General features: G+C 44.9%; 1 protein-coding gene across 1 annotated transcript; it reads left to right on the top strand.

The window, feature by feature from the left end:
- Positions 1-121: 121 nt before the first annotated feature.
- LOC117770199 (inactive phospholipase C-like protein 2) lies at positions 122-27,895 on the top strand. Its single transcript, XM_034599333.1, has 12 exons — positions 122-835; positions 10,790-10,891; positions 11,097-11,246; positions 11,444-11,604; positions 12,443-12,911; positions 13,613-14,830; positions 16,006-16,255; positions 16,418-16,704; positions 19,206-19,409; positions 21,992-22,067; positions 27,111-27,220; positions 27,405-27,895. Exons 1-12 carry the CDS (start codon positions 587-589, stop codon positions 27,585-27,587), a joined length of 3,459 nt encoding a protein of 1,152 aa, XP_034455224.1. The 5' UTR covers positions 122-586; the 3' UTR covers positions 27,588-27,895.

The following is a 27,895-nucleotide window of genomic DNA, read 5'->3' as shown; positions in this document are numbered from 1 at the left end:
ATAGGCCTAATGAATAATAATGGCCCCTTTCTACAAAATGGAATCTAATTTATGTTGCAGAGGACAACCCCCCACCACCAACAGTCTGTCCATCATGGTGACAGATGATGACTTTATTACCCGGCTGTCTCTGCGCTCACCGACCTCGTGGCGCTGGAGGGAAAAAGTCTGTGAGTGAGTGTCGACAGCAGGATGTGGGAGAAAAATGTACACTAATAACACAATAATCACCATTAATGTTTGTGTAACTCCGTGGCCGCAGCGTGTGATGAGGACATCGTCGAGGGGAAGATGTGACGAGTGTTGGTCGGCGGAGGTCTGGAAGGTGTCGGTCCTCTCCTGTCACCCGCCCCCCTCAGCGTGTGTGTGTGTGTGTAGGGAGGAGGGGAGAGAGAGAGGGGGAGAGAGAGAGAGAGAGAGAGAGAGAGAAGTTTCCACGGCTCTTGACTCACAGTCTCGGATCGCTCACTCCGCGCCATGGCACGCCTGTGTCCGCGGTGTGCTGCAGCTCCGCGGCATCGGGAGCCCGGCTGCCGTCAGATGAACTGAGAGAGAGAGAGAACCGGCTGAGTTGTGACCACCCACCATGGCTGAATTCGGGGAGAAGAAGCAGTGCGCCGCCGGTTCCCCGGTCGCGGGCTGGAAGGCTGCGTCAGGAGGAGCCGGAGCGAATCCGGCGGACCGGGGGGAGCCGGTGTCCAACGGGAACTGCAGCGCGACCCCGGGCTCGCTGAGGAGGGTCCAGAAGCAGGCCAGCTGCGAGTCCCCGACGTGGGACAGCGCGGGCTCAGACTCAGCATCCAGAACGATCCCTCGACGCAGCAGTCTGATCAAGGTAGGCCACCGTCCCCCCCCCCCCCCGCCCCCCCCAGGGAGAAGCAAACATGATGTCGAGCTTTAAAACACGAGAAGACTTTACATGTCACGTTTAAATAAATGCAAAACCGTGTCCGGAGTAGATCTCAAAACTCATGCGAACTTATATCAGACCAAATATGGTAGAGTATGGTGAAAGAAATGTTAACGTTACCAAACCCCACAGGAATCTGATGTTGAAGCAATGGATAAAAGCTATGTCACTACCAGTTCATGCGACTTAACACACACACACACCTAACCTAAATCTAACCTAAACCTATACTCAACCAAAACTTAACCTAATTCTAACCTTAAGAGACGCTTCACCATATGTGGACATGATTTAGGTCCCCACAACGAATAATACCTGGATCATACACACACACACAAACACACTGACTCGCCTCTCCACCTGTGCCAAGTGTGAGAATTGTGTGTCACCTCACGTGACGATGCTGTTGAGGAATGAATGTGATGACGTCACATTGATAATGACAAGAGGGACCTATCCTGAACCTTTCAGAACTAGAATGGCAAAGCGCCAAGGCCTAACAGTCCCCTTAAAGTCCATCAAGCTGCACATAACTGCACAATTGTACCAGTTTTTTTTCATCATGTTTTTCAAGATCCATGAATTGTTCCCTGGGAAAATGGTGAAAATGTTGAAAAAAACATCCACAATGTTTAAGAACCTACACCACATCCAGTTTTGTAGATATCCATTCAGCGATTGTGTAATTTTGCTTACTAACAAACAGACAGGGGTGAAAACATAACCTCTTTGGCTGAGGTAATAATACTAGAACCCATCCACCCTTGTTGCCATATCGGACATAAACCCATAAATACGTGTATATATACATGAGCAGGGAAGGTTTTGTTCCAGCCAGACTCAAGCACTTCATCAACCAGAGAGGAGGAGGAGGAGGAGGAGGAGGAGGAGGAGGAGGAACTAATAACTGAAGCCACCTGCTGTCTTTGATTAGAGTGAAAAAACATATTTCACTCCTCCTCCCTCTTCCCTCTGTGACTCACAGTTGAATACCTCCGTCCAATTAACCCCGCCGCCTCCACCCATCTGATAAAATGTCAGGTGTACCATACATGCACAAAGCCCTCGATGGAAATATCACAGCTATTCACCGATTATGTCCAACCAAAAATACCTGTTACACCACCAGCGTCTAATCAATAACTCATCCCCTGACTTAGCCCTTTTATGGGCTCTGCCTTAAGGCTCGTGAGGTCTCATATTGATCTCCAGTTGTTGCTTGTCTCCTCAGCGACGGCCTGTACAGACATGACTTTCTGAACTTGCGGCTTCATCGGTGTGCAATTGGCTCCGAAACACGGCAAGACAGGAAGTTGGCCAATTTCCTTGAACGCTTCATGTTGCAATATTGCTGTGAAGTCACGAGCAGTTGTTGATGACACGTCTCTTTCTCCGGGGCCCCCTGTGCAACACACACAAAAATGTTTCTCACCTCCGTGCCCACACGCAAGCCTGCTCTTGTCTTTCCTCTGTCGGTTTCAACCGTGCATCAGAGGATTAAAAAAAAAAACCCATCAGTCTGCTTCAGTGAAGATCTGGCATCTTGACCATGGGTCAGAGATGGCATCAAAGATCTCCTAATGTGCGGCGCCGTGTGTGAAGCTTAATGGCCCCAGATCTTCACCCTCTCCCTTGGGTGCTGCCTGTACTTCAAAGAGCGATAGTGCAGGGCAGCATGGGGAAACACGCTGCACGTGCGTTCCCATGTATTGAAGCAGAAAGTAGCATGCATCGGCGGCATGACGATGGTGTGTTAGACTGTTGCATGTTCAGTGGGCGCGTTTGATGCTGTGAACCCTCGGTGATCAACGCGCCGAGCAGCGCAGCAGCACCACACACAAGCATTTGTGCGTTCACCATAGACGTGCTTGTGTTTTGAATCCTAAACTCTTGAGGCTTTAGATGGATCGAGCTCAGTCTGGAGCCACCTGTCAACAGAGCAGTTTGTTTGACTGTTTGCTAAACTTCCTCCATGGCCAAACTCAGGATCCCTCACAATAGGAGTCTGGCTGGTATGTAGGCAGATAAACAGGAAACATGACATTCCAGACTGGTTTTAACTGGAGTCAGGGGATTTGTGTCCGGTGTGTGTTTGTGTGTGTGTGTGTGTGCCGAGCTAATGAAAGTAGCCTTAATTGTATTTCATCAGTATGTAGGCCTACTTCATGCCGTCTGTTCCCCTCTCATTTATTCCGTCTCTCGCTCTGGTGTGCGTGAGGGGGTTACAGAATCAGGTGCCCACTCAGTTCATGTGTTTGAAGTTCATGTAGATAACCATCGTTCTCTGTCTTTGTTTTGGGTTCAAACTACACACACACACACACACACACACACATACGCACACACACAAACACACACTTGCACAGACCTGCCTTTTAAAACACAGCTCAGCACAATGAATATCTGTTTCCCAGTTCTCTCATTGTGTATGTCAACATAAGATGCACATGGTTGGCATTTGTATTTGTGTGTGCGTGTGTGTGTGTATGCTGTCCATGTCTTCCTCATCCCATTATCTCCGAAATATCAGCTGTTCCTCGGCCAAGAAGAACACACCAGATAACGTAAATGTTTGTAAAATCCAGTTGGTGTTTAAAGAGGTTTTTATGCTATTAGCTGAAGTGCAATCGTCTCCGCTGATGAATGAGACTTTAGCTCAATAGTCATTTAGGGACTATTCATTTCTCTCTGAGGGTCACATGAGAAGATTAAAACCACCCTTGCATCTGTGCATTCAATGTGGAAGGCTTCAGCCAGCAGCCAGTTACCTTGGCTTAGCACAAAGAATGGATATGTTCAAAAATAACTATTCATAATAATTAATTAATTTTAAAAAGAGCCATTAAAGTTTGTTTCGTAATGTTCGAGTTTCAGTGTGTATCTGCGGTACATGCATACATCTTGTGTGTGTGTGTTTTTTTTTGTGTGTTTATAAGCATGTCTAACTGTTGTGTGTGTGTGTGTGTACATGAGCATTTGTGTGTGTTGTTCGGACTGAGGGAGCAGCTTCAGCCAGAGGTGTTTTGGCGCACAGCTGGAGCTGATGGGGATGGTGGAGCGGTTCGAGTCAGAGCAGCCTTGAGCGCCCCCTGCAGTTCAAATCAACATCTTCAGTCCGCCCTCAGCCACTTTAGACTGCATGAGCACTGCATGAGCACTGCCCTGCACGTCTCAGAGGCTGAATGAAACCCTCTCACTGACGGAGATGCAGGAAATACCACTGACTGGTGGTATTGCTGGTGGTATGCTGGTGGTTGAGTCGCGGCACATATACACTCCACATTAATGATACATCGAGCCATGTCGTGCTGGGTGGGAGATATGTGTGTTTATAACTTTGTACTAGTTTGTTAGCTTCACCAAAGCCTCACCACTGATATGTGTGGAACATTAATCGCCACATTCAGCGCTCGCAGGTGACACCTGACTCAAGGCTCCCACCACCTGCTCGCAGTTTCAGCCGCCCGCCCATCTTCAGGAAATGTATCTGTGACGTCCGTCAGTTGAAGTCTTGGTTAGATCTCTCTGACACGATTACCTTTTCAAGTCAACTTTCTACTTGTTTCAGTCTGTGTGGTTTGTGTAAGTGTGAATGTGTTTGATTGCGTGTTGTGCGAGTGCTTATTTTCACACGGGACTTCAAAGGGGTTCAAGTTTGAAAGATCATCTGCTGCTCCGCCCCGCAGAGGTTTACAGTCAGACTCACCACATTCTCTGAATGTTATTTTTATACATTGAGAATCTTCCAGAGAATCGAATTGACCACGGAGTGCTTCCTGTGGCCTCTTTAACCCCAGTGTCCTGGATTCTGCAGCAGTCACACACATGTGCAACTTCTACGAAACACACTTTGTAATCAGTGAGCAATAATGCATGAAGGTGTCTTGATTAGGACCAGTAGTTGTAGGATTATTATTATTAAAAGATGATGTTTCATTTTTAGTTTATTTCATTCATCTTAGTGTAATCCAAAAACATTTCACAAAATAAAACAATACATAGAATCTTAGAAGACTTAGAAGCATTGCATGAATGAAGAAGAAGAAATCTTAAAGCACCTGCACATAACATAAATACAGATGGCCATCCCTTTTTATGATTTCTCAAGCTGTGGCTCAAGAGGTAGAGCGGGTTGTCCACTAACCACAGGGTCGGGGGTTTGATCCCAGTCACCCCCATTCCTTGTGCCGAAGTGTCTTTGGGCAAGATGCTGAACCCCAAATTGCCCCCGACGGCTGTGTCAGCAGTGTGTGAGTGGTGTATGATAAAGAAGGTGCTGCAGATAGATGCACTGTATGAATGCGTTTGAATGGGTGAATGGAAAAACTGTACCGTAAAAGTGCATTGAGTGGACATCAAGACTAGAAAAGGGCTATATCTATACAGACCACCTCCATTTCTTTTCCACAAATCACATAAGAAATCAATTACACATTAATCTACATAAATATAACTCAATAAGTTCCTACTGTTAAGTTGATTAATATAAATTTTCAGTTTTATGTCAGAAAAATACAGTAAAAAGAAGAAATATAGAAACTCCATCAGTTTCCTGAGCTCAAGGTGTCATCCTAAAATTCCTTCTTTTATCCAACCAACTGTGAAATACCTCGAGGTGTAACTTTTTTATATTGTATCCAGTGACATGAAAAAGAGAAGAAGCAGTGAACCACCACATTTGTGAAACTCGAGTTAGAGAGAAAGATACGAAACATTTTTACTTGCACTGCACAATTTTGGCCAACCCTCATAATATAGTAGTGCCTCCCTCCTCTTCTTTTCTCCATACATCATCTCACAACCCCAAGTAAATCCCCTCCGCCTCTCAACGCCCCCAACCGCCCCCCCCCAAGTGGCCTTGTGCTCGAGGGTGAAAAGCTCTTGGAATAAACCATACCATCAATCGTCCAGCATCTTCTGTCCAGCACACCAGGCCACAGGCAGCTCGGCCTTCTTCACTCCTTCTTTCTTTATTCTATCTTTCACCTAACAGCCTCTTTCTCAGATTTTCTGTCTGTTTTAATTAGCGCATCAAAAACAGTGCTCACCAACGACCTACATCTTCATTCTGCTGACCCGGAGAGGCCGTAATTAGTGATTCGGGCTTGTTGCATTCACATGAACAGACGTTCTCGTACATCATACCATGCATGCATGTACGCTGGCTAATGAAGGCATAAGGCCAGGCTGGCGGCTGCAGGCAAAGTCCAGGAGGCCCTGTGACTATCTACATGAGGAGAAGAGCGTCTTTATTTATTTCTCTCCATCCTTCTTCTCACTCATCCCCCCTTTTACTGCTTTTTAGTTTAATCTTTTCCCTCTTCTCAAGTTTCAACTTTCTTTAATGAGTCCCTCACATTTCTCTCATCCTCTAGCTGTCCTTGGATGTGTCCGTCAGTTCAGTCAGTTCAGTCAGTGCAGCACTAAATCAGGATCATCAGTGTAATAGTCAATGATGAGAGAGAAAAGTGGCAGATAATAACTGATGTCTAACTTTGTAAAATACAGGTCAATCTATATCTATATCTAGTATATCAATATATACATCTGGTTAATCTATATCTACACCCAGTATATCTACATCTATATGTATATTTAGTATATATATATATATATATATATATATATATAAATATGTCTATTACGGTATACATCTAGTAAATCTACATCTATATGTATATTTAAGATATACTGGATGTATATATAGTATATGCAGTACATCTATATATCCATTGTGTGTGTGTGTGTGTGTGTGTGTGTGTGTGTGTGTGTGTGTGTGTGTGTGTGTGTGTGTGTGTGTGTGTGTGTGTGTGTGTGTGTGTGTGTCTGTCTATCTGTGTGTGTGTGTGTGTCTATGCGTGTGAAACCATAAAATAGTGTCAGGAGTGATTAAGTTGCCTCTCAGCCGTCACATTCACACTGTATCGCGTATCAAGACTTTCGCTCTCTCTCTCAGCGCTGTCACTTCACTCGCCTCTCAGCGGGGACACAGGAAGCTCTCTTCAACGGGCTGACAGGCGGCTTCCTGTTTTGAAACACAGTGGCGGTTTTGAAGACTCATCTCGGTCTCTGTGAGAAAAACCAAGTAGGACCTTTGTGATGGAGACGTACTTTACAGATGCACGGAGATTAAGTTTAATGGAATCAGAATTTTATTTATGGATTGAGGTCGAGCTTGTTTCGTGTCGCCATGTGTGTGCAAGTGTGTGAGGGTGTAAATTTCAATAATTCATTCAGAGTGATGTCAGGATTGCAGAGGTGAATGTGCAGGACACATGAGACAATTGAATCCGAACTGTGGAACAGGTCACATGGAGACTCCTGATGTTCCCTCAGATTCAAACGCAGCGTGACAGGAGCACACCTTGTGAGCTGCATTAGGTTTTAAAGAAGAGAGCTTTGTTGTGACTCCTGTTCCTTATTTGTTTGCTACTGAGGCATAAAAGGAATGTTTGTTGTAAATGTAATTTAGGTTCAGTTACCTAACTGGGTAACATGTGCACAGTGGTTGGTGTGGATACAGCCACAGAGGGACCATTACTGCTAATGTCACACACAGAGAAAGAGATAACGACCGACTGTTCCAAATTACCGCCCTGTGGGTCTATGCCGCCACCAACCAGTGCAGTCTATATGCATCTCTTTCTCATATGAGGTCACCTTTACCTTTGACCTTTGACCGCTGAAATCGAATCAGTTCATCTTTGAGTCGGTCCAAATTTGATAAACTTCCCGAGAGGCAGACTTGAGAGGTTCAAGATGTTTTGTTAGACCATCGTTACCATGACCTTTGACCCCAAACCACCCAACACTGTCTACGTGTCCTAAGAAGGAGGTGGTCTTGGTGGGCATCCTGGGCCGCGAGGTCTGAACTGAAATGAAAAGGTCTGGTCTATATAGAATTGTCCTACAAATTTTGATCATGTCATCCTTCAGTCCAAGTTAATGTTTGTGCCAAATTTGAAGAAAGTCCCTCAAGGTGGTCTTGAGATATAGTGTTCAAAAGAATGGGACTGATGGAAGGCTGGATGGATGGATTGATAGATTGATGGATGGACGGACGGACGGATGGACAGGTGTAGAGGGTGTTGTGTGGTTTAGGGTCAAAGATCATGGTGATGGATGGACAGGTGTACATTGATGGATGGATGGATGGATGGATGGATGGACGGACGGATGGACGTAGGGACAACCCCAAAAACATAATGTCCGTCACTTGCGTGGAGGAATAAAAAAGGAAAGTTTGAATGAAGATGTGGTGCTGCATGTTTCTGTATTTTCGAGTTAAGTCGATGAGCTCTGGTGCGGCGCCTCATCCCGGGTCACTGGAGGATGAGCTTTTAAACATTTCAAATTGAGTGCTGCTTTCCAAATCAGTGGAGAGTATTCTGATTCGATTTCCATATTCTCTTTCTGCTGGTGAAGTGAAGTTGCACCTGAGAAGTAGAGGTTCAATTTAGAGGTGTTCCTGGATCTCCTCAGCGGGGGAAGAGTTTTTAATGGGAACACCCAATCAATTATTTCACTCTCTAGTTAGTGGTTTTACTTATTCATAGATCACCTGCAAATCCAATATCCTTTTTTTTTTAAATTGTCCAAAATTTACTGTTAGATTTCTCTACCTGCATTTTTCAGGGTCAGGATATGAAGGGGTCTTATGGGGCCTATCTTTTCCTCATCCTGTCTCGACAATCCCCACACCCCTCACCTCCACTCCACTTCCCCATGGCACCAGGTTTTTTTTTGGAGCACCGCCTCCCTCCGCCACCTCAAAAAAATACATAAAACAACTTGTCACCACTGGAAGCACGTCCCTGTCCTAATGAGGCAATTAAGGATCTGTGACGCCATCCCCTCCCTCTGAGAGAAACCTTTTCATCCTTTCGTTTTATTATTCCTTCTCTCTTTCTCGTGTTCATTCATGTCATATTTTTTTCTCTCGCTCTCTTTCTTTCTCTTTTGTGTTTTTGCCTTCCAACCCTCCCATCCCCACACATTTCTTTCATATGGAGGGTTCCCCACTCTCCTCTCTCATAAAAGAGCTAAGGGCTCTTGAGGATTATACAAAGTCTTTGAATGAAATCAGAGTTATGCAGATGAGTGTAGAGACTCATCAGCCACTGATAAGCATTTTGTACGTGTTCACTGTGAATGTGAAAATGTTGATCAGCCTACTGGTGGTGAAATGATTATAAATACATTTTAAAGGTGTTTGTCAATCTGAGAGCAACAGGTGCTGGATTTGATCTTTCTAAAACTGTCTTTGATTGAATCATCATTTCAACAACCAGGAAAATAATTAATCTTTCTGTATAGACTGAGATATTATTCAGGATTTATTTCCTTTAACACTTCACGCTTCACACTATTTAACACACATACAGCCACGTGTCGCATCAATGACCCTTTCAGCAGTTTGTGCTACAGTAGCTCCTCTGTGGGCCGGGAACACATGAGCCGGACGGCGCTCCCCACGCGCATCAATGAGCCTCGGGCGCCAATAATCCTGCTGCCGCTTCACTGATTGTCCTTCCTTTGACACTTTTAGGTAGAGCTCACTAACTGCTGCGCACTGATAGCACCCTACGACAACTGCAGTTTTTGAGATTGCACTGACCCAAAATTGTTGAACCATCTCAATTTGGTCCTTGTCAAAGTGGCTCTGCTAACATTTTTCCCGCTTTTAACACATCAGCTTTAAAGAACAGAATATTCCTTTGCTGTCCGATATATTTCACGTCTTGAAAGGTCCCATTATAACAAGATAATCAATATTCACTTCAGCAATCAGTGGTTTTTAACGTTGTTGATAAAAATGTATCATCAAATATCTTTATCGGAAATTTCTAGACCTCTTGTAGACTGAAAAATTTAGCAATTAAGGAAAATAAATTCAAGATAATCTATAACAAAATAGACCAGCACTTAGAAGACGCATACCTCAGCCAAGGCCCAGCAGTCCCCTTATGAAACCACATTTTAATTCACTAGATCTAAATATCAGTATATCTTAATTATTTGTAATCAAGATCCATGAATTGTTATCTGAGAAATTAACAAAAAGTTAGAAACAAATTTCATAATGTTAAAGAAAATGAAAAAGACAAACACAAAAAAAACACAACCTCCTGCAGAGGTAACACAATCATCACATACAGCCCTGTTGATCTACCTTCTTATTTAGTTTTTCAGATTCCCCTTTCTTTTTGACACGCACATATACAGAGTGTATTTAAGATGGAAGTATGCTGAGTATGTGGGTGTTTGCATCTTAAATCACTCTCCTCAAGATTGAATCAGCTACAATTACATCATCCTGCTTTAAATAAGCTTCAATAAAGTCTTTGATTCGATTTAACTGGGACTCTAATACGTCCTTAATTGAATAACTGTGCCCACATATATGCTCTTATCCATCAGTCTAAAGGTTCTCTGCGGGGGTGACATCTGATGGGTCAATAAATCAGACGGATGGAGCTATGATGGTGAGCTCAGATAAACTGATTGGGGTCTGCCCGCGGCAGAGCGGAGGGGGCTGAGCCTCTGTCTAGGCAGGTATGATTAATGGTGTAATGGTGAAGGGCAAGGGCACGCAGAGGCTTTTAGCGTGGTATCAGGAAAACAATAACAGATTGGGAGGAGGAGGCTCAGCGTGGTCCACCAAATAATCTGTGTTTATGTATGGTTATATAAACTGATATGCCTTTTAATCCTCTCAGATCCATTCTGGACGGGGAGAAAAAAACATGTTTGTCATGCTTAAGCAAAGAATACATGTCAGAGGGATCACTGTCTGTCTCTCTCTTTCCTTCTTTTTCTTCTTATTACTCTCTTCCTCTCTTTATCCGTCTCATACTCTCTCCTCTGCCTCCTCGTCAGGATGGGTCACGTGCGGGTCGTGAGAGGAAGAAGACGGTGTCCTTCAGCAGCAGCCTGTCAGAGAAGAAGATCAGCAGCGCCGCCGACTGTATCCACTCCATGGTGGGTGATCAGGCCCAGTGTGACCCCTTTATATAAAACATAAGCTTTACATAACCGCACATGAAATATTTAATGTGAAGCGCACACGTCGAGGGGTTTCTTGGAGATCACATGCTGTTGACCCTGTGGAACACTTAATGAGAGCCGGCTCAGTTCAAGTTAAGTGGAATGAGCTCTATCTTTTATTTCTTATCTTCGCTTCCAGGTTGAGGGGAGCGAGCTGAAGAAGATCCGGCCTAACTCGCGTGTCTACCAGCGCTACTACATGCTGGACGCGGGCCTCCAGGCTCTGTGCTGGGAGCCATCCAAGAAGGAATCCGACAAAGCCCGCATCTCTCTCGCCTCCATACGAGAGGTCAGTGTCCGGAGGGGGAAAGCTTTCAACATCAACCCTCCGCGGTTATTTGCTTTATGAGTGGACCTCATTGATTCGTTTTGGGATAAGGAGATGGAAGTATTAACAACCTTGAACCAAATGGAATGCAACAGTGAATTTGTTTTTATTGTATCTGATGTGGGTTTGACTGTATCTCTCGTGGTCTCAAATTCCAGGTACGGACAGGTCGTAACACGGACACCTTCCGCACCAGTGGAGTTTATGAGCAGATATCCGAGGACTGTGCCTTTTCCATCATCTATGGAGACGTGTATGAAAACCTGGACCTGGTGGCCAACTCTCCTGAAGTGGCAAACATTTGGGTGACTGGACTAAGGTGTGAGACAGTTGGTACTGTGTGACTTGTAAAGGCGCTGTCTCCTCACAGCAAGAGGGTTCTCGGTTCGAGTCCTGGTCTTTCTGTGTTGAGACTGCGTGTTCTCCTAGTGTTTGAGAGGGTTTGCTCCAGGTAGTCCAGCTTCCTCCCAAAGTCCAAAGACATGCAGGTTGGGATTTACTGTTGGCTCTAAATTGTCAGGAGGTGTGAACCTGAGCGTAAATGGTTGTTTGTCCCTGTGATTGGCTGGTGACCGGTCCAGAGTGTACCCTGCCTCTTGCCAAAGCCAGCTAGGATTGGCTCCATCTCCCTTTAATGATAAGCAGTATAGATAACGGATGGATGTAATTTGTATATCTACCAAAAACTCAAATCAACATTTTTTAAAAATAATTTATCTCACAGCTCTTTCTTATGCAACATTCAGCAGCATTGCCTTCGTGCAGCAATGAAATAAGTAGCTGTATTGTGTATTCTGTGGACATACAGTCTGACTGACAGTGAGCATATAATGACAATAATTACATTTGTGCTTGAACAGAAGCGTGGCTGTGCAGGGCAGGCTAAGATAATGGAGATTATCCCGTTTAGCTTTTTAGGTCAGCCCAACAATAAATCATATGGATCTTTGCTTTTTCTCACGTATTGATTGTATTATGATGAGCAGTCAGATCCTGCAGGGCCCCCTGAGATCTCTATGTTATGAAAGGCTATGTAAGTGATTTGTCTTTAAACATATTCTGCTGCTGCAGTTATTGTGCTTTATATAGAGTGTCAGTAACTATGGAAATTTCGTAAAGGAAAACATTCTGTCTTGTTTCATCAACCCTGCCTCCAGGTATCTGATGCAGTATGGGAAACACGCCCTGGACATGCTGGCCAGCAGCCAGGACAGCCTTCGTCTCGGCTGGCTCGAGCAGCTGTTCTCCTCGGCCGCCGATTTGGAAGGCCAGGAAGATGAGGACGGAGGGATCCGCTTGCGGTCGGCCGTCAAGCTGATACAGAGCGTGAACCCTGGCGTGAGCAGTGGGAAAGTGGAGCACAGGTTTAAAGAGCTGAAAAGAGTTAGGGAGAGGGTGTCCGGACTCACATTGGATAACGGATCCGGTGTTAAAGATCACGTCGAAACCAAAAGACCACTGGGAAGAATCGAGCGAGTCACCAAGTCGGAGTTCATCGAGGTCTTTCACGACTTTTGCACACGTCCGGAGATCTACTTTCTGTTGGTGCAGTTCTCGAGCAACAAGGAGTTCCTGGACAGCAAAGACCTGATGAGGTTCCTTGAGGCTGAGCAAGGCATGACTCAAGTGAGTAACAATAATTTGCACATAAGCTGCTTTCGAACATGCACTGAAATCTCCTCTTGATGACATTTCTAACACGTGAAGTGTATCTTAGTTTGAAAAGGTGCCATATAGTTCGGAGATTCTGATGAAGATGTCAGGAGTTTTTGGTGATAAGAGCCGATGCCGGTTACAACACGACATCTCTGCAGCGTAATTAATTATGAATTATTATTAGGCTACATTCTTCGCCTGAACGCACCACAGATTTCAAACAAGTTAGGTGTAGGTCCACGAGTCCTTACGAGTCCTTACGGGTTGGAATGTTTCTCCACCCAAAACACAAACAGCCATACCTTTTGTAGGTATTTTAGCTCCAGACGACATTTTGGCTTATCTCTATTTACAGCCACGTGCATATGAAAGCAGATTAATTAAAAACCCAATAGCCAATTCATTTCGGTCAATGTGTTCTGCCTCTTTTGCTCTCCACACAGACTGTTTATCTGCGGGCAACCAGAGCCTGCTCAAACATGTTTGGTCAAACTAGAAACACAAACCAGAAGGCTTCTGGTCCCCATATCTTGTTTCTCACATTTTCACATGTTCTGCATTTGCACATGGAGAATCTGTTTATAGAGATTAGGTGTACACAGAAAAATGTAATCCCAGTTTTCCTTCTCAAAGAGTCTGATTTCCCCTTCATCTCTCACTGCGTCTTCCAGGTGAGCGAGGAGACCAGTCTGAAGCTCATCCAGTCCCACGAGCCGTCGGAGGAAGGCCGCCAGCAGGGGTACCTGTCTTTGGATGGCTTTACCAGCTACCTCACTTCAGCGGAGTGCAACCTCCTCGATGGGGAGCACGGCGCCGTGTGCCAGGACATGTCCCAGCCTTTGTCCCACTACTACATTAACTCCTCCCACAACACTTACCTCATCGAGGACCAGTTCAAAGGTCCCTCCGACATCTCCGGCTACATCCGCGCCCTCAAGATGGGCTGTCGATGTGTGGAAGTGGACGTTTGGGACGGCCCTGACGAGGAGCCAGTGGTGTGCACGGGTCACACCCTTTCCCCACCGCTGTCCCTGCGTTGTGTGTTGGAAGCAATTGGACGGTTTGCATTTGTGGCATCAGATTACCCATTAATTGTATGTGTGGAAAACCATTGTTCACTTCAACAGCAGAAAACAGTGTGGAAACACCTCATGGGAATACTAGGGGATAAGTTATACACAAATCCCCCCGATGAAGGGGACTCTTACCTACCGTCACCTCATGTGTTACGCCATCGGATCCTACTGAAGGGTAAGAAGTTGGGTCCAAGTTCTGACGGCGAGGACGGGGAGGTAAGTGAGGAGGATGAAGGGGCAGAGATGTGTCAAAGGATGAAGGCAGCTAATAGCGGTGGGGCCACGCCTGGAGGAAGTGAGAAGGAAACGTTGCAGAAAAGCATCACTCAGTCTCATCCTCCTCATCCTCCTCATCCTCCATCCAAACAGTTCCAGCTCTTGAAGGAGCTGTCCGACCTCGTGACTCTTTGCCGCTCAGTGGCCTTCACCGACTTCCCGACATCATCCAAAATCCAAAAACCTTGGGAGCTGTGTTCCTTTCACGAGTCTCTGGCCGTGCGTCTCGCTGGCGAAAGCCCCGGAGACTTTGTCAATCATAACAAGCATTTTCTGTCCCGGGTGTACCCCAACCCCATGCGCATTGACTCGAGCAACATGAACCCTCAGGACCTGTGGAAGTGTGGGTGCCAAATTGTGTCCATGAATTTTCAGACGGCGGGACTAATGATGGACCTGAACACGGCTTGGTTCCGGCAGAACGGGAACTGCGGTTACGTCCTGCGCCCGGCCATCATGCGGCAGGAAGTGTCGTATTTCAGCGCCGACACCAGAGAGACGGTGCCGGGTGTGTCTCCACAGCTGCTTCATGTGAAGGTGGGATGGTGGAAATATGTAAATGAGTGTCATCCTGTTATTTCCCCTGAAACTTACATTTTAGTTTTAGTGTATTAAAAATCAGGTCTTACTTTGTAGTTTGGGATATTATCCTCCTGGGTCATGAAGAAGCATGTTAGTGCAGATCTGCAGATTCTTTTTCATTTTTCATTTCGAGAATTTGGTCAAAATGTTAAGATGAAAGTCGAGACTTTAGTTGAAGTACTGTGTTGTGAATGAAGTCATTTCCTTCCATCAATCAAATCCAATCAGAGGTCTGCCAGCTGTACGAGCGGCCTGTGTCTCTTCAAAGACTGAATACGAGTCCACATCTTGACTTTATTCTCGATGTGCAATATCAAATAAATATTTCTCCTCTGAGTTAATTCAACTATATTCTCAACTTTTCAACGGTACTTTTGAAATGAAAAAAAAGTCTTCCTTTTCTTTTCAAATTTTTTTCCTAATGTTAGGGCTGGTAAGTTGTTTCTGAAACACTTTTTATCTTATTTGTTGAAATCGTCTTCACGTCCAGATAACCATCAATGTATGTATGAAAAAAAAAACACGTGTCCCTCGCAGGACTGTGATAAACACGACCAATAGTTCCTTGGTCTGAATCGTCTGCCAGCGAGACATACACCTCTGAAGCAGAGACGATAGTGAGAAGTTAGCGAGTGAGTCACGGTAAAGTCGGCTTCTAGCAGTTGTGAGGCAGTGCATGTTCATGTGGTGTAGCTTTGAAGAGAGGGCCTCTTGGGAGGGGGTGGGATTTATCTGATGCATTTTTTTACAAAGTGCAGCCTGCAGTCTGTAGTCTTGCTAGTTTTTCCAGGAACACTAACCCCATAGCTTTAAACCTGACCTTGGTATTCTTCTATATGATCATACGGGGGTAAAATGAACCACCAGGTTATCCACTCTTATTAAGAAGTGAAGACAAAGGTGAAATTAGATTTTGGTTGTGCTCATTTGCACTTTTACCCCCACTTTTAAGATTGTTTGGTTTCCTTACAACCTGTCAGCTTTTATTAAGATGAACTTCACTGTGGCAATGTCACCCAGTTACTCATCAATTATTTGGATGTGCACAGTGTGTATATTGTTATCATTATCGATAAAGACAAGGACCGAAGCTGTGTAAAAAAACACCAAAGTTGTTGTCATTCCTCCAGGTGATAAGTGGCCAGAACCTGCCCAAGCCAAGAGGTTCAGGGGCCAAAGGGGACGTGGTGGACCCGTACGTGTACGTGGAGATCCACGGCATCCCGGCCGACTGCACCGAGCGCCGCACCAGGACAGTGACCCAGGACGGGGACAACCCCATCTTCGACGAGAGCTTTGAGTTCGAGATCAATCTGCCAGAGCTCGCCATGGTTCGCTTTGTGGTGCTGGATGATGACTTCATAGGGGACGAGTTTATAGGTCAGTCAGGTTCATGTAAAGGGCTTGAAATACACAACTCAAACACAAGATTTTTTAGAGTTCAAGCTTGTCAATCACTGTTACATGTTTTATTACGACACCTGCCTTCCTTCAATCCTTTGACATATTTTGAAATGAAATACGATTTTCCCCCCACCACAGGTCAATACACCATCCCTTTAGAGTGTCTCCAGCCAGGCTACCGTCATGTGCCACTCCAGTGTCTGACAGGAGAGGAACTCCCCCACGCTAAGCTGTTTGTCCATGTGGCCCTCACCAATCGTAGAGGAGGGGGAAAGCCTCACAAACGGGGCCTGTCGGTGCGGAAGGCCCGGAAGGGCAGGAACTACACAGCTCTGAGGGACCTGGGAGTCCGGGCTGTGGACGAGGTTTTCAAGACGGTCGCTCCACTGCTGAGGGAGGCTACTGACCTGAGGGAAAACATGCAGGTAAATGGTAAATGTATTTATATTGATGACCACCACTCAAAGCGCTTTGCAGTAGAGTTTTTTGCCATCCACCCATTCACACACCCATGTTCATACGGTGCATCTATGTGCAGCATATGGGCAGTGTCTTGCCCAAGGACACTTCGGGAATACTGAACCCCAAATCCCCTGATGACTGTGCTGACAGTGTGTGAATGGTATGTAGTGCAAAAAAAAAGCACTACTGTAAGAAGTGTGATTGCAACTTAAAATTGCTTTGAGTGGTTGATAAGACTGGAAAAGTGACATATAAATACAGTCCGGATAATATTTTAAATACTTTTTGTCTATATACTATATACACTATGTTATATATATATATATACACTACCGTTCAAAAGTTTGGGGTCACCCAGACAATTTCGTGTTTTCCATGAAAACTCACACTTTTATTTATCAAATGAGTTGCAAAATGAATAGAAAATATAGTCAAGACATTGACAAGGTTAGAAATAATGATTTTTATTGGAAATATTAATTTTGTTCTTCAAACTTTGCTTTCGTCAAAGAATGCTCCATTTGCAGCAATTACAGCATTGCAGACCTTTGGCATTCGAGCTGTTAATTTGTTGAGGTAATCTATAGAAATTTCACCCCACGCTTCCTGAAGCACCTCCCACAAGTTGGATTGGCTTGATGGGCACTTCTTGCGTACCATACGGTCAAGCTGCTCCCACAACAGCTCAATGGGGTTGAGATCTGGTGACTGCGCTGGCCACTCCATTACAGACAGCATACCAGCTGCCTGCTTCTTCCCTAAATAGTTCTTGCATAATTTGGAGGTGTGCTTTGGGTCATTGTCCTGTTGTAGGAGGAAATTGGCTCCAATCAAGCGCTGTCCACAGGGTATGGCATGGCGTTGCAAAATGGAGTGATAGCCTTCCTTATTTAAAATCCCTTTTACCTTGTACAAATCTCCCACTTTACCAGCACCAAAGCAGCCTCAGACCATCACATTACCTCCACCATGCTTGACAGATGGCGTCAGGCACTCTTCCAGCATCTTTTCACCTGTTCTGCGTCTCACAAATGTTCTTCTGTGTGATCCAAACACCTCAAACTTTGATTCGTCTGTCCATAACACTTTTTTCCAATCTTCCTCTGTCCAATGTCTGTGTTCTTTTGCCCATATCAATCTTTTCTTTTTATTGGCCAGTCTCAGATATGGCTTTTTCTTTGCCACTCTGCCTAGAAGGCCAGCATCCCGGAGTCGCCTCTTCACTGTAGACGTTGACACTGGCGTTTTGCGGGTACCATTTAAAGAAGCTGCCAGTTGAGGACCTGTGAGGCGTCTATTTCTCAAACTAGAGACTCTAATATATTTGTCTTCTTGCTGAGTTGTGCACCGGGGCCTCCCACTTCTCTTTCTACTCTGGTTAGAGCCCGTTTGTGCTGTTCTCTGAAGGGAGTAGTACACACCGTTGTAGGATATTTTCAGTTTCTTCGCAATTTCTCGCATGGAATAGCCTTCATTTCTAAGAACAAGAATAGACTGGCGAGTTTCACATGAAAGTTCTCTTTTTCTGGCCATTTTGAGAGTATAATCGAACCCACAAATGTGATGCTCCAGATACTCAACTAGCTCAAAGGAAGGCCAGTTTTATAGCTTCTCTCACCAGCAAAACAGTTTTCAGCTGTGCTAACATAATTGCACAAGGGTTTTCAAGGGTTTTCTAATCATCCATTAGTCTTCTAAGGCGATTAGCAAACACAATGTAGCATTAGAACACTGGAGTGATAGTTGCTGGAAATGGGCCTCTATACACCTATGTAGATATTTCATTAAAAAACAGACGTTTCCACCTAGAATAGTCATTTACCACATTAACAATGTATAGAGTGTATTTCTGATTTATTTAATGTTATCTTCATTGAAAAAAACAGTGCTTTTCTTTGAAAAATAAGGAAATTTCTAAGTGACCCCAAACTTTTGAACGGTAGTGTATATATTTGGGATGAATTTCCACAAATATCTCCACTTTCTCCAACTACTGAAAGCTGCAGTTTGGTGTGAGGCTGCTTCTGTCACTGTGTGAAGAAATTAAACAGTAATTAGAATGTACGTTCAGTCAGACTGCCGCCATCCACATCTCTCCATTTCTTCCATTTCAGTCCAAACTACTACAAAAGCACAACTGCAGGAGAACAAATCAGCAGCTGAAGGGAAAGACAAATAACTCTGTTGCAGGGCTCGCTTTTGATTACCTATGTGTGTGTGCGCGTGTGTGTGTGTGTGTGTGGCTGTGTGAGAGAGAGGGAGAGAGAATAGAGTAATTGAAGCCGGAGACAGAGAGCGAAAGGGATTTCTCAGGTTTTGTGATGATTTGGTTTTGATATCATTCACTGCCTCTGTACTGTTTTTCCATCAGCATCAGGAAATTAGAAAGAGAAAGAAGAGGAAAGACGTGTTCATGTTTAATCTCCAGATTTAATGATTCCATTTTCCTGTTTTTTTGCAACAGAACTCCGTGGCAGTGTTCAGGGAGCTGTGCGGAGTGTCCGCTGTGGCGAACCTCATGCAGTGCGTCCTGGCTCTGAGCTCCAGAGTGTCCGGACCAGACGAGATGCCTCTGCTGCTGTTTGACCTCCGGGACCAGTACCCCACCCTGGAGCCCCAGGGGCCCCTGCCTGACGTCCTCCGCCGGGTCGTCTCCACCTATGAAATGGTGAGGAGGTAGAAGAGAGTGAAGTTACGTGTAAAAAGGAGCATACATGGTGCTTAACTCTGAAATGCATCAAAAGGAAGGAAAGCCCAAACAAAAGCGAAAGAGATCAGAAATCAGCCAGCCACCTCCCATCCCCTGTGTACTTGACCCAACAATGAAAACCGCCCCCTCCCAGACAAAAGCTTCCTCTTTCAGCCGATACGTTCTCAAACACGAAGCGAGCTCATTGTTACAGCATGTAGCAGACGACATCCCTGTTTGTCCCGGCTGCGACGAGGCTTGTAAACACATCGGCGACATCCTCACCTTGGCCTGAATCCACAGTTTGTTTCCACCCGGAGGAGAAATGTTATGTAAAAGATTCAAATTATGTAATGATGTCTAAAAACAAAAGAAAACTCCTCTGTCGAAACAAACACAAAGAGAGAACAAGGGCGAGAGAGGGGTCAATCGGTCTGTTAGTTAACTGATCAGCGAGTCTATAAAGCCGCATGAATCAGTGACTGTGAGTGGGTTTAGTCTGCTCAGGTCTGCTGAAGGGTTTTTCAGGTTTTACACCACTAGTGCCCGTTCCAAACCTGCCTGTTTGGAATTGACTGTTCTCTTGTCCTGTGCTCTTCATCTTCAACTTTCAGCCTCTTCTTTTCTCTTTTTCTCCATCATTCGTCTCTCTCACTTCCTTCCTCCTCCTCTCTCTCTCTCTCTCTCTCTGGGTCTTGCTGGACTGTGGTTGCCCGATACACAAGTGTTTTCCACCCAGCTGTGGTCCTTCACTTGTACATAGTCTCTGTCTTGTTGCTGCGGTGAACAACATAACCCCCACTCGTCATTTGTCACGCTGCTGCAAGACTCTTTTTAAATTGGTATTTGCTCAAAGTGTACTTCTTCGTGTTTCATATTAGATATTCCCCCGGCAGTCTCTGGGGCAGGATGATGGAAAGGCAGTATGAATTGCCAATTCTGCCATCCTGTCCAAAGAGCATATGGGATGTGTACGAGTGTATGTGCTTTGTGCGTGCGTGAGAGAGGCAGACACTCAGGTTTGTGGCTACAGCCGAGATGAATCGATATGTTTCCAGTCTTATTAAATTATGATCAAGGCTCTGGTACATAAACCGTGGCGCTTTAGTTTAACTACGCTTGTTTGTCACTGATATGCAAATAGCACTTGTGACTGCGTGTTCGTGTGCGTTAGTGCGTATAAGCACGTGTGCGTGTTCGTGTCTGTGGTGGCATGTGCTGCCACTTCCTGTTTTTTTTAAAGCTGAGCTGATCCAGGTTGAAAAAGCTCACCCTCCTGCAGAATACCATTAGCATTGATTAGAATGAACCAGCTCCACACCTAAATCCTGGTGCCTGGAGGGACGGGAAAACGACAAACATGAGATGGGGAGTGTGGCAGTGTGGCAGTGTGCATGTGTGTGTGTGTCTTGTTGAATTGGATCAGGTCAAATTTGAATACTGTAGTTAAATACTGTGTTTGTTGAGCAGCAGTGTAATGTTCCTGCAGGGTTTGAGGAATCAGGCACTTTGTGTGTGTTTAATTGCACTTAAATCTATTTGAGGACCATTTTGAGCCCAATGGTGTGAAGACATTTTGCGACTGTGAGGACATTTTGGGACTGTGAGGACATTTTGGGACTGTGAGGACATTTTGGGACTGTGAGGACATTGTGGTTGTACCTCACTTTTCTGTTTTCTGTTTGAGGGTCAAGACTGAGTATTTGGGTTAGAATTAGGTTTAGATTAGGATTAGGTTTGGGCATTTAGGTGTGATGGTTTGGGTTAGTATGTCTAGGGAATGCATTATGCCAATGAGTGTCCTCATGAAGACAGAAGTACAAGAATGTGTGTGCGTGTATTATGTTGTAGGGACAAAAAGCAAGTCCCCCTAATGTAAAATATTCAATTTAAAGACATGTTTTAAGGTAAGGTTAAGTTAAGGTTTAGGTTAAGGTTTAGTTTAGGAGTCAGGGTTGGTGTTAGGCAAGTATTATCTATCGTTAGTGGTCAGATGTGAATTGTGGTTAGGTTAAGGTTAGGGGTAAGGTAAGTTGCAAAGTCTATAGGGATGGCTGCACAAGAGCGTGTGTGTGTGTTTGGTGTTGTCATTATACACTGCCACATTAGTCTCTGTAGGACCCTGCATATTGGGTCTAGTACATATTTTATACGGTGATTTTTCCTTCAGTGCAAACTCAGTTGACTATCTTCATCATTTTTAACAACCACCAGTGTATAGAAAACATCACAGCGGTGTTTTATATATTTGTAATTTGCACCACCCGAGGGATTTACACCAATCTCCCCTCAGTCCTCATCTGTTGCGTACAGGGTTCTCACAGCGGACAATAAAACACACTGTATACTGCACGTGCACAACAGCGATTTTATGCCCGAAAAAACAAGATGGTAAAATGAATGAAGTGTGTGTGTGTGTGTGTGTGTGTGTGTGTGTGTGTGTGTGTGTGTGTGTGTGTGTGTGTGTGTGTGTGTGTGTGTGTGTGTGTGTGTGTGTGTGTGTGTGTGTGTGTGTGTGTGTGTGTGTGTGTTTGTGCTAATAGATGTTTCCCTCTTTGCAGATGGTCCAGGCAAGCAGAGCAGTGATGGATCTCTCCGATGGAATCTACGACAGGATCCTGCATATACAGACAACGGGTGTGTAGGCGCGCGCGCGTGTGTGTGTGTATGTTGGTGTATAGCAGACGCTGCTATTTAGAGTGTGTTATATGACGTGTGTGTGTGTGTGTGTGTGTTTGTAATGAGTAAAAAACAGTCTGAGCCCATATTTTTGAGTCCTTGTGACAACTCCCACACAGCCTCCTTAGCAGCGCTGTTATCCACACTGCAGTGGCTGCTTTTGTCATTAAGCTTGTCATTCCATTCCTCTTCTCTCTTCTTTCCTTTCTTCTCTTCTCCTCTTCCATTTAATTTCCCTTCCTCTTATGATCTCCCTTCTCCTCCTCTCCTCTCCTCTTATCTCCTCCCCTCTCCCAAACATCTGGTTAATCGTCAGTGTCACATGAGGTCAGACAAGTCTTTTTTCCCCATCTGTATGTGTTGGACGGAGGGGGTTTGAATTGGCACAGCTCCCGTCGCCGATCCCCCTTCAGTCCCTCAAGCGTACGACACCGCGTCTGACCTGCCGATATCATTTCTGTGATCTTTGGCCGAGGTTTGTTTATTTCAGCCCGGCCCCTTGGGTCCTGAGACATTAGTCCCTCCGATTGTCATCGCTGTGACAGTAAACAACCCCTCACAAACACACCTCTACACACACACATCACAGAGTCTTCAGCTGTCACCCACGGAGACAGTATGATTGACATTTGCACTTTTTAACCTGTGGCTTGGTGCAAAAATAAACATTCATGCACTTTATGTGGCTCTCTAGGTGAAGAAGCAACATATTTATTTTTTAAAAGTCGTCTTGGGGCCTATATTTAAACATTTCTGTGTTTCATCTGAGTTTTATGAGTTGCAACATGCGTCGGCTGCTCAATGAGCCCCCTTGAGAGAAGTGCGAAGAGAGAAGAGGAAATGAAGGAGAAATTAAAACCAAGCTGAGATGAAATTGCGAGTTGCTGCAGCTGATCACATAAAAGTGAGCGAATTCACTTGTATAGAGCATTACTATACACAAGTGGTCATTCAATGTGCTTTACAGAAATAAAAGAAGCAGATCAGACATAAAAAAATATATAATCAGTAATTTACAAAAGTATAGAAACAGGTTGGAAGTACGAATTTTAAAACAGATGATTAAAAGTGCAAGTGATGAAGAGAAGGCGCTGGAAAATAGAGCAACTTCCTTTTAAAGCGGGTTATTGTTGGGGCGGATTTTATATCACGACTGGCTTAGTTTTCTATCTCGTATTCCCTCGTGAATCTTTTGTTTCCCACGTGATCACATGTGTAGTATTATTGGTAAACAGAGTGCGATTTGAAAGTGTTCAGCCCGACAACCAGCTGCATTTCATCTGATAAAGAGCTGCAGAGCCCGAGGCCTGATTGCGTGAACAAAGCTCTTCCTGTGTGCTCAGAGAAAACATGGCGATCAGGTGATTCCGAGTAAAGAGGTCCACCTCTCAGCCTGGGAAGAGGACGGGTGGGGGGGTTACAACAAGGACAGCGTAAACAGGCCACTCAGAGGGAGCCTCGGGGGGGGGGGGCTGGTGGCAGACGACGGAAGTGTGGGAGCGATGAAACGGAGAGGGAGAAGAAAGCCGTAGTAAAATGAATGGTAGAGATGAATGGCTGGCGGCGACGCTGAGAGGAAGACAAGAACACCGAGGTAGAAGAGAGGGGGGGGGGAATCTACTTCATTAGCATTATGTGCTGGTGTGTTTAAGAGCTGCTTCTCCTCAGTTAGACGAACACTCATGTTCTCATGGACATAACCGTGTAGGTTTAGAGATTTTTAACTCTTTTTTACAGTGAAAGTAAGTTTTTTAAAGAGGAACAAAGTCTGAGTGTGTTTCACCCCAGACCACACCCAGCATCAGCGTCGCTGGATGTGGTCAGACGTGCGCTCTTCTGTTGGCACTTGAAACCACACTCGCTGAGTTTTTGGTGTCATGGCACACTGCCACACCCCGGAGTGCACTTCTGCATCGCTGCAGCAAGATCAGACGTTTAGCCTCTGTGAAAAGAAAAGGCCAAAACATTTTCCCAGCAACCCTGTCTTCCTGCAAACACTCATCACTACAAAACATTGCCAAACATTTGTTTATTTCGGTCGCAAATATATCGAATGACAACTGATTACATTGAGCGACATGTTGCTGTTGAATGTTTCAGAGTTTCCATTCACCTTCACCCTAGAGACAGATATCTTGAAACTAGTACCCTCTGCATAGCTTGATGTCCACTAGACTGTAAGATATATAAATATGATTTTTAGGATATTGGATTTTTATTTAGGGAGATATTGATACAGAGTTTAAAAAATGGACATGTGACATTAGCTGTTGAAGAGTTGCAATTATTACCTCCACCAAAGAGGTTATGCGTTTGTTTGATTGTTAGCAGGATTGTGCAAAATCTATTTCCCCGATTTCCATGACATTTTTACATTTTAGTGGAGATCCAGGAATTCTTTTTTCACTTTCTTTAACATCGCGATATCAACCTTTTCAGTGATTTCATAGAAAAAGACACTATAATGACACTCGTACCTCTGCCATGGTCCAAAATTCATCTTAATTTCACAATTTATTTATACTTTATTTGATTTTCATGTGGATCTGCAAAATTGACATGTCATAAATATCAGTCCCCTAAATATGCCTTATTTTTTTTCCCATCAAGATCCACGAATCATTCTCTGAGAAACGAAAATGTTGAAAACCGCCCCATCTCATAATCTAATAAAGAAAAATCCCAGATCCACCCCCTGATCAAGGTTCTTCCCTGACCCATACCACATCCTTCCACCAAGTTTCATGATAAACTGTCCAGATGTTTTTGCGTAATCCTGCTTATTGACAGACAAATGTAGCAGTGATTTGTATGAAACTGATGTGAGTCGTATGCTCTGCCCCTCACACCCACCACATCGGTTGAGCACCTGGGGCAGATGCTGGAGCAGTGTACGACGGCGCGCTCTACCACCAGCATGTGGTGATATCTTTTGGAAGGATGGGATTTTCCCTCCTCGTATGTTTGTTTTGTTGGCTGAACTGAATCTTTAAGAACCTCAGTTGAGCAGCTGCGCCTCCTCCAGGGCCCTGAACTGTACAGTGGTGAGAGTTACATCAGGCCATATAGATTTTACAATTCATCAGATGTTTATATAGATTCCTACAGAGTGTTTCACAGCAGAAGTCATATCTTTTACATCAAAGTTCGGAGAGAGGAGTTGGAAGTGAAGGTGATGCTCTTCCTGCTACATCCTGATTGGCCCCCGTCTCTTGGTCTTTTGGTGTATGTGTGTGCGTGTGTGTGTATGCACACTGTGCCAGTATTGGCCTGGAAATAATGTTCTCTCGATTCTCTTTGCTTGGTTTCACAGTGAAATAGACACACACACACACACACACACACACACACACACACACACACACACACACACACACACACACACACACACACACACACACACACACACACACACACACACACACACACACACACACACACACACACACACACACACACACACACACACACACACACTATATTGGCACGTAGGCTTCGAGTTGCCTAGCAACCGCATGGTAAAGGTTATTATTCAGGCAACTTCTGTAAGTGTGTGTGTGGATGTGGAGCTGTAACAACACAACATGCGTGTGTGCGTGTGCAGGTGTGTGTTCATATTTGCAGACATTTAATGACAGAGCGGGATAAACGTGATTAACTGGTAAATTATACTCTCATCCACTCTGTTTAATGTGTGTGTCTGTGTGTGTATGTGTGTGTGTGTGAGGTCCACAACTTGGCATGTTTAATGTCTGTGGCTCTCGATGGCTCAAAGTGATGTGTGCCCTGTGTTAACCCACTTCCGGGTTTCCATGGTAACAGTGGGACAGTGGCCCTGGGCGGACAGAGGAAGACAGACACACAACACAACTCCATGGCGCACACACACACACACACACTGGCTAGCCGGCGGCCTGACTTCGATGTCTCTTTCTCTCTTTCTCTCTATCTTTCTTCATCTGTCACACAGATTTTACATTCACTTTACATCCTTTTAATTTTTCATCACACTTCTCTTCATTTATTTGTCTCTCTCTGTGACTGGCTGAGACTTAAAGTGACATTTGCAGCCCATTGGTTCTCTCACGTTCCTCCCTAGTCGGCATCTAGTGTGAGGTTTGTAAAGATTAAGATTAATTAGACACATATACTGAGATTAGAAGAGAAAGAACCGATTAGACTCCATCGATGTAGCATTAGGCCCATGAAGATGGGAGAAAGGTGAGAATCTCCTGGTGGTGGTAGATTAAAACCTGCAGGTGGACGATGGAAAGTCTATGAATGGTTTCAGGAACACAGGCAGACAGATCAATAATCCGATATGGGGTATCAGAATATGTGAATATAGGGACCTTGACAGCGTGGTAAGGCAAAAATGACAGTTGAGATAAGAGCGAGAAAGAAAAAAAAGATAAAAAGGGATAGAAAAGATGGAGTTTACCGAGTGTGTCCTGTACTGTGTGGGAACCACCTACTGAATCTCAAATACTTTCACAAAGCAGTAACACTACGTTCAGAGTGTTACTATCAGTCGTGAATACAAAAGTGATTCATTTTTTAGGCATAAGTTTTAGTGATCACACACACACACGTTTGTACAGCTTCTTAGTGAGGACATTCATTGACATAATGCATTCCCTAGCCCCTTAACCTAACCTAACCCTAATTCTAACCATTAAAGCAAGTCTCAACCCCCAAACGGTCCATTAAAGGGGGGTCACAAAATAAGGACCGGCCAAAAGGTCCTCACTTTCCCAAAATGTCCTCACTCCGTACTTACTCTCACCTGAACCAGAGTTACTACTTGTCTAAACGTAACCCATAAACTTAACAATAACATAAACATAACCTTAACCTAAACCCAACCTTAAAACATGTCTTGTATGTAAATGCAATGATTCGTGTGTGTGTGTGTGTGTGTGTGTGTGTGTGTGTGTGTGTGTGTGTGCGTGTGCGTGTGCGTGTGCGTGTGTGCGCGTGCGTGCGCATGTTCGACTCTAGCGATGGAGTTTCATGAGAAGCTGCAGAGCCTGGCAGCGAAGGAGGGGCTGAAAGGTCGCAAGGTCAGCCGAGCGCTGGAAAGTTTCAGCTGGAACATCACCATCCTTAAGGTCAGTAACACACACACACACGCACTCATAAACCCAAACAGCCTCAGGAGTTAGACAATTACAACTTGTTTTGGCCTGAAGCTGTTTTGCTCATCTCTTTGCTCTTTCATCCTCCCTCCCTCCACTTCCTCCCCCTGTCCTCCCTCCTGGTCTCCCCCCTTTTCATCTCCCTTCTCACACCCAGGGCCAGGCCGACCTCCTGAAGCGGGCCAAGGCCGAAGTCCAGGAGAACACGAAGCAGGTCCACGACGCGGCTCTGACCGGAAACCTCAGCAAGGAGAGTCAGGGAATGACGAGGGTCCGCTCCCAAACGCGAAGAGGCCAGGATGACAAAGCCACCACAAGTGCTGGAGGAGCCTCGGCATAGCAAGTGGCGGCGAGAGGATCCACGACCGCTGTAGCATCTGTGACAAACCCTTCAAATGTCTTGGCTTCATAATGTTGCAGGAATTAAATAGCAAGTACCCTGTTTCTTAAAAGAAGGAAGTTGATGAATGTAATACTTCAAAAACGCAGACACTGTCTATGCTTCTGTCGCCGTAGACGTCAGAGGCCGCTGTGAGGAGGCGGGAAGATAAATGACAATGAAGGAGTTGAATGTAGTTCGATTTAAAGCCAAGGTTCAGCTGTTTGTACCGTATGGAACTGTAAATACACCAAATGTTTATTATCCTC

This window comes from Hippoglossus hippoglossus, chromosome 11, assembly GCF_009819705.1.
Source record: "Hippoglossus hippoglossus isolate fHipHip1 chromosome 11, fHipHip1.pri, whole genome shotgun sequence".
NCBI classification, from domain to species: Eukaryota; Metazoa; Chordata; class Actinopteri; order Pleuronectiformes; family Pleuronectidae; genus Hippoglossus; species Hippoglossus hippoglossus.
Note: the sequence above shows the minus strand (reverse complement) of the source record. Positions and strands in the feature narration are given on the sequence as shown.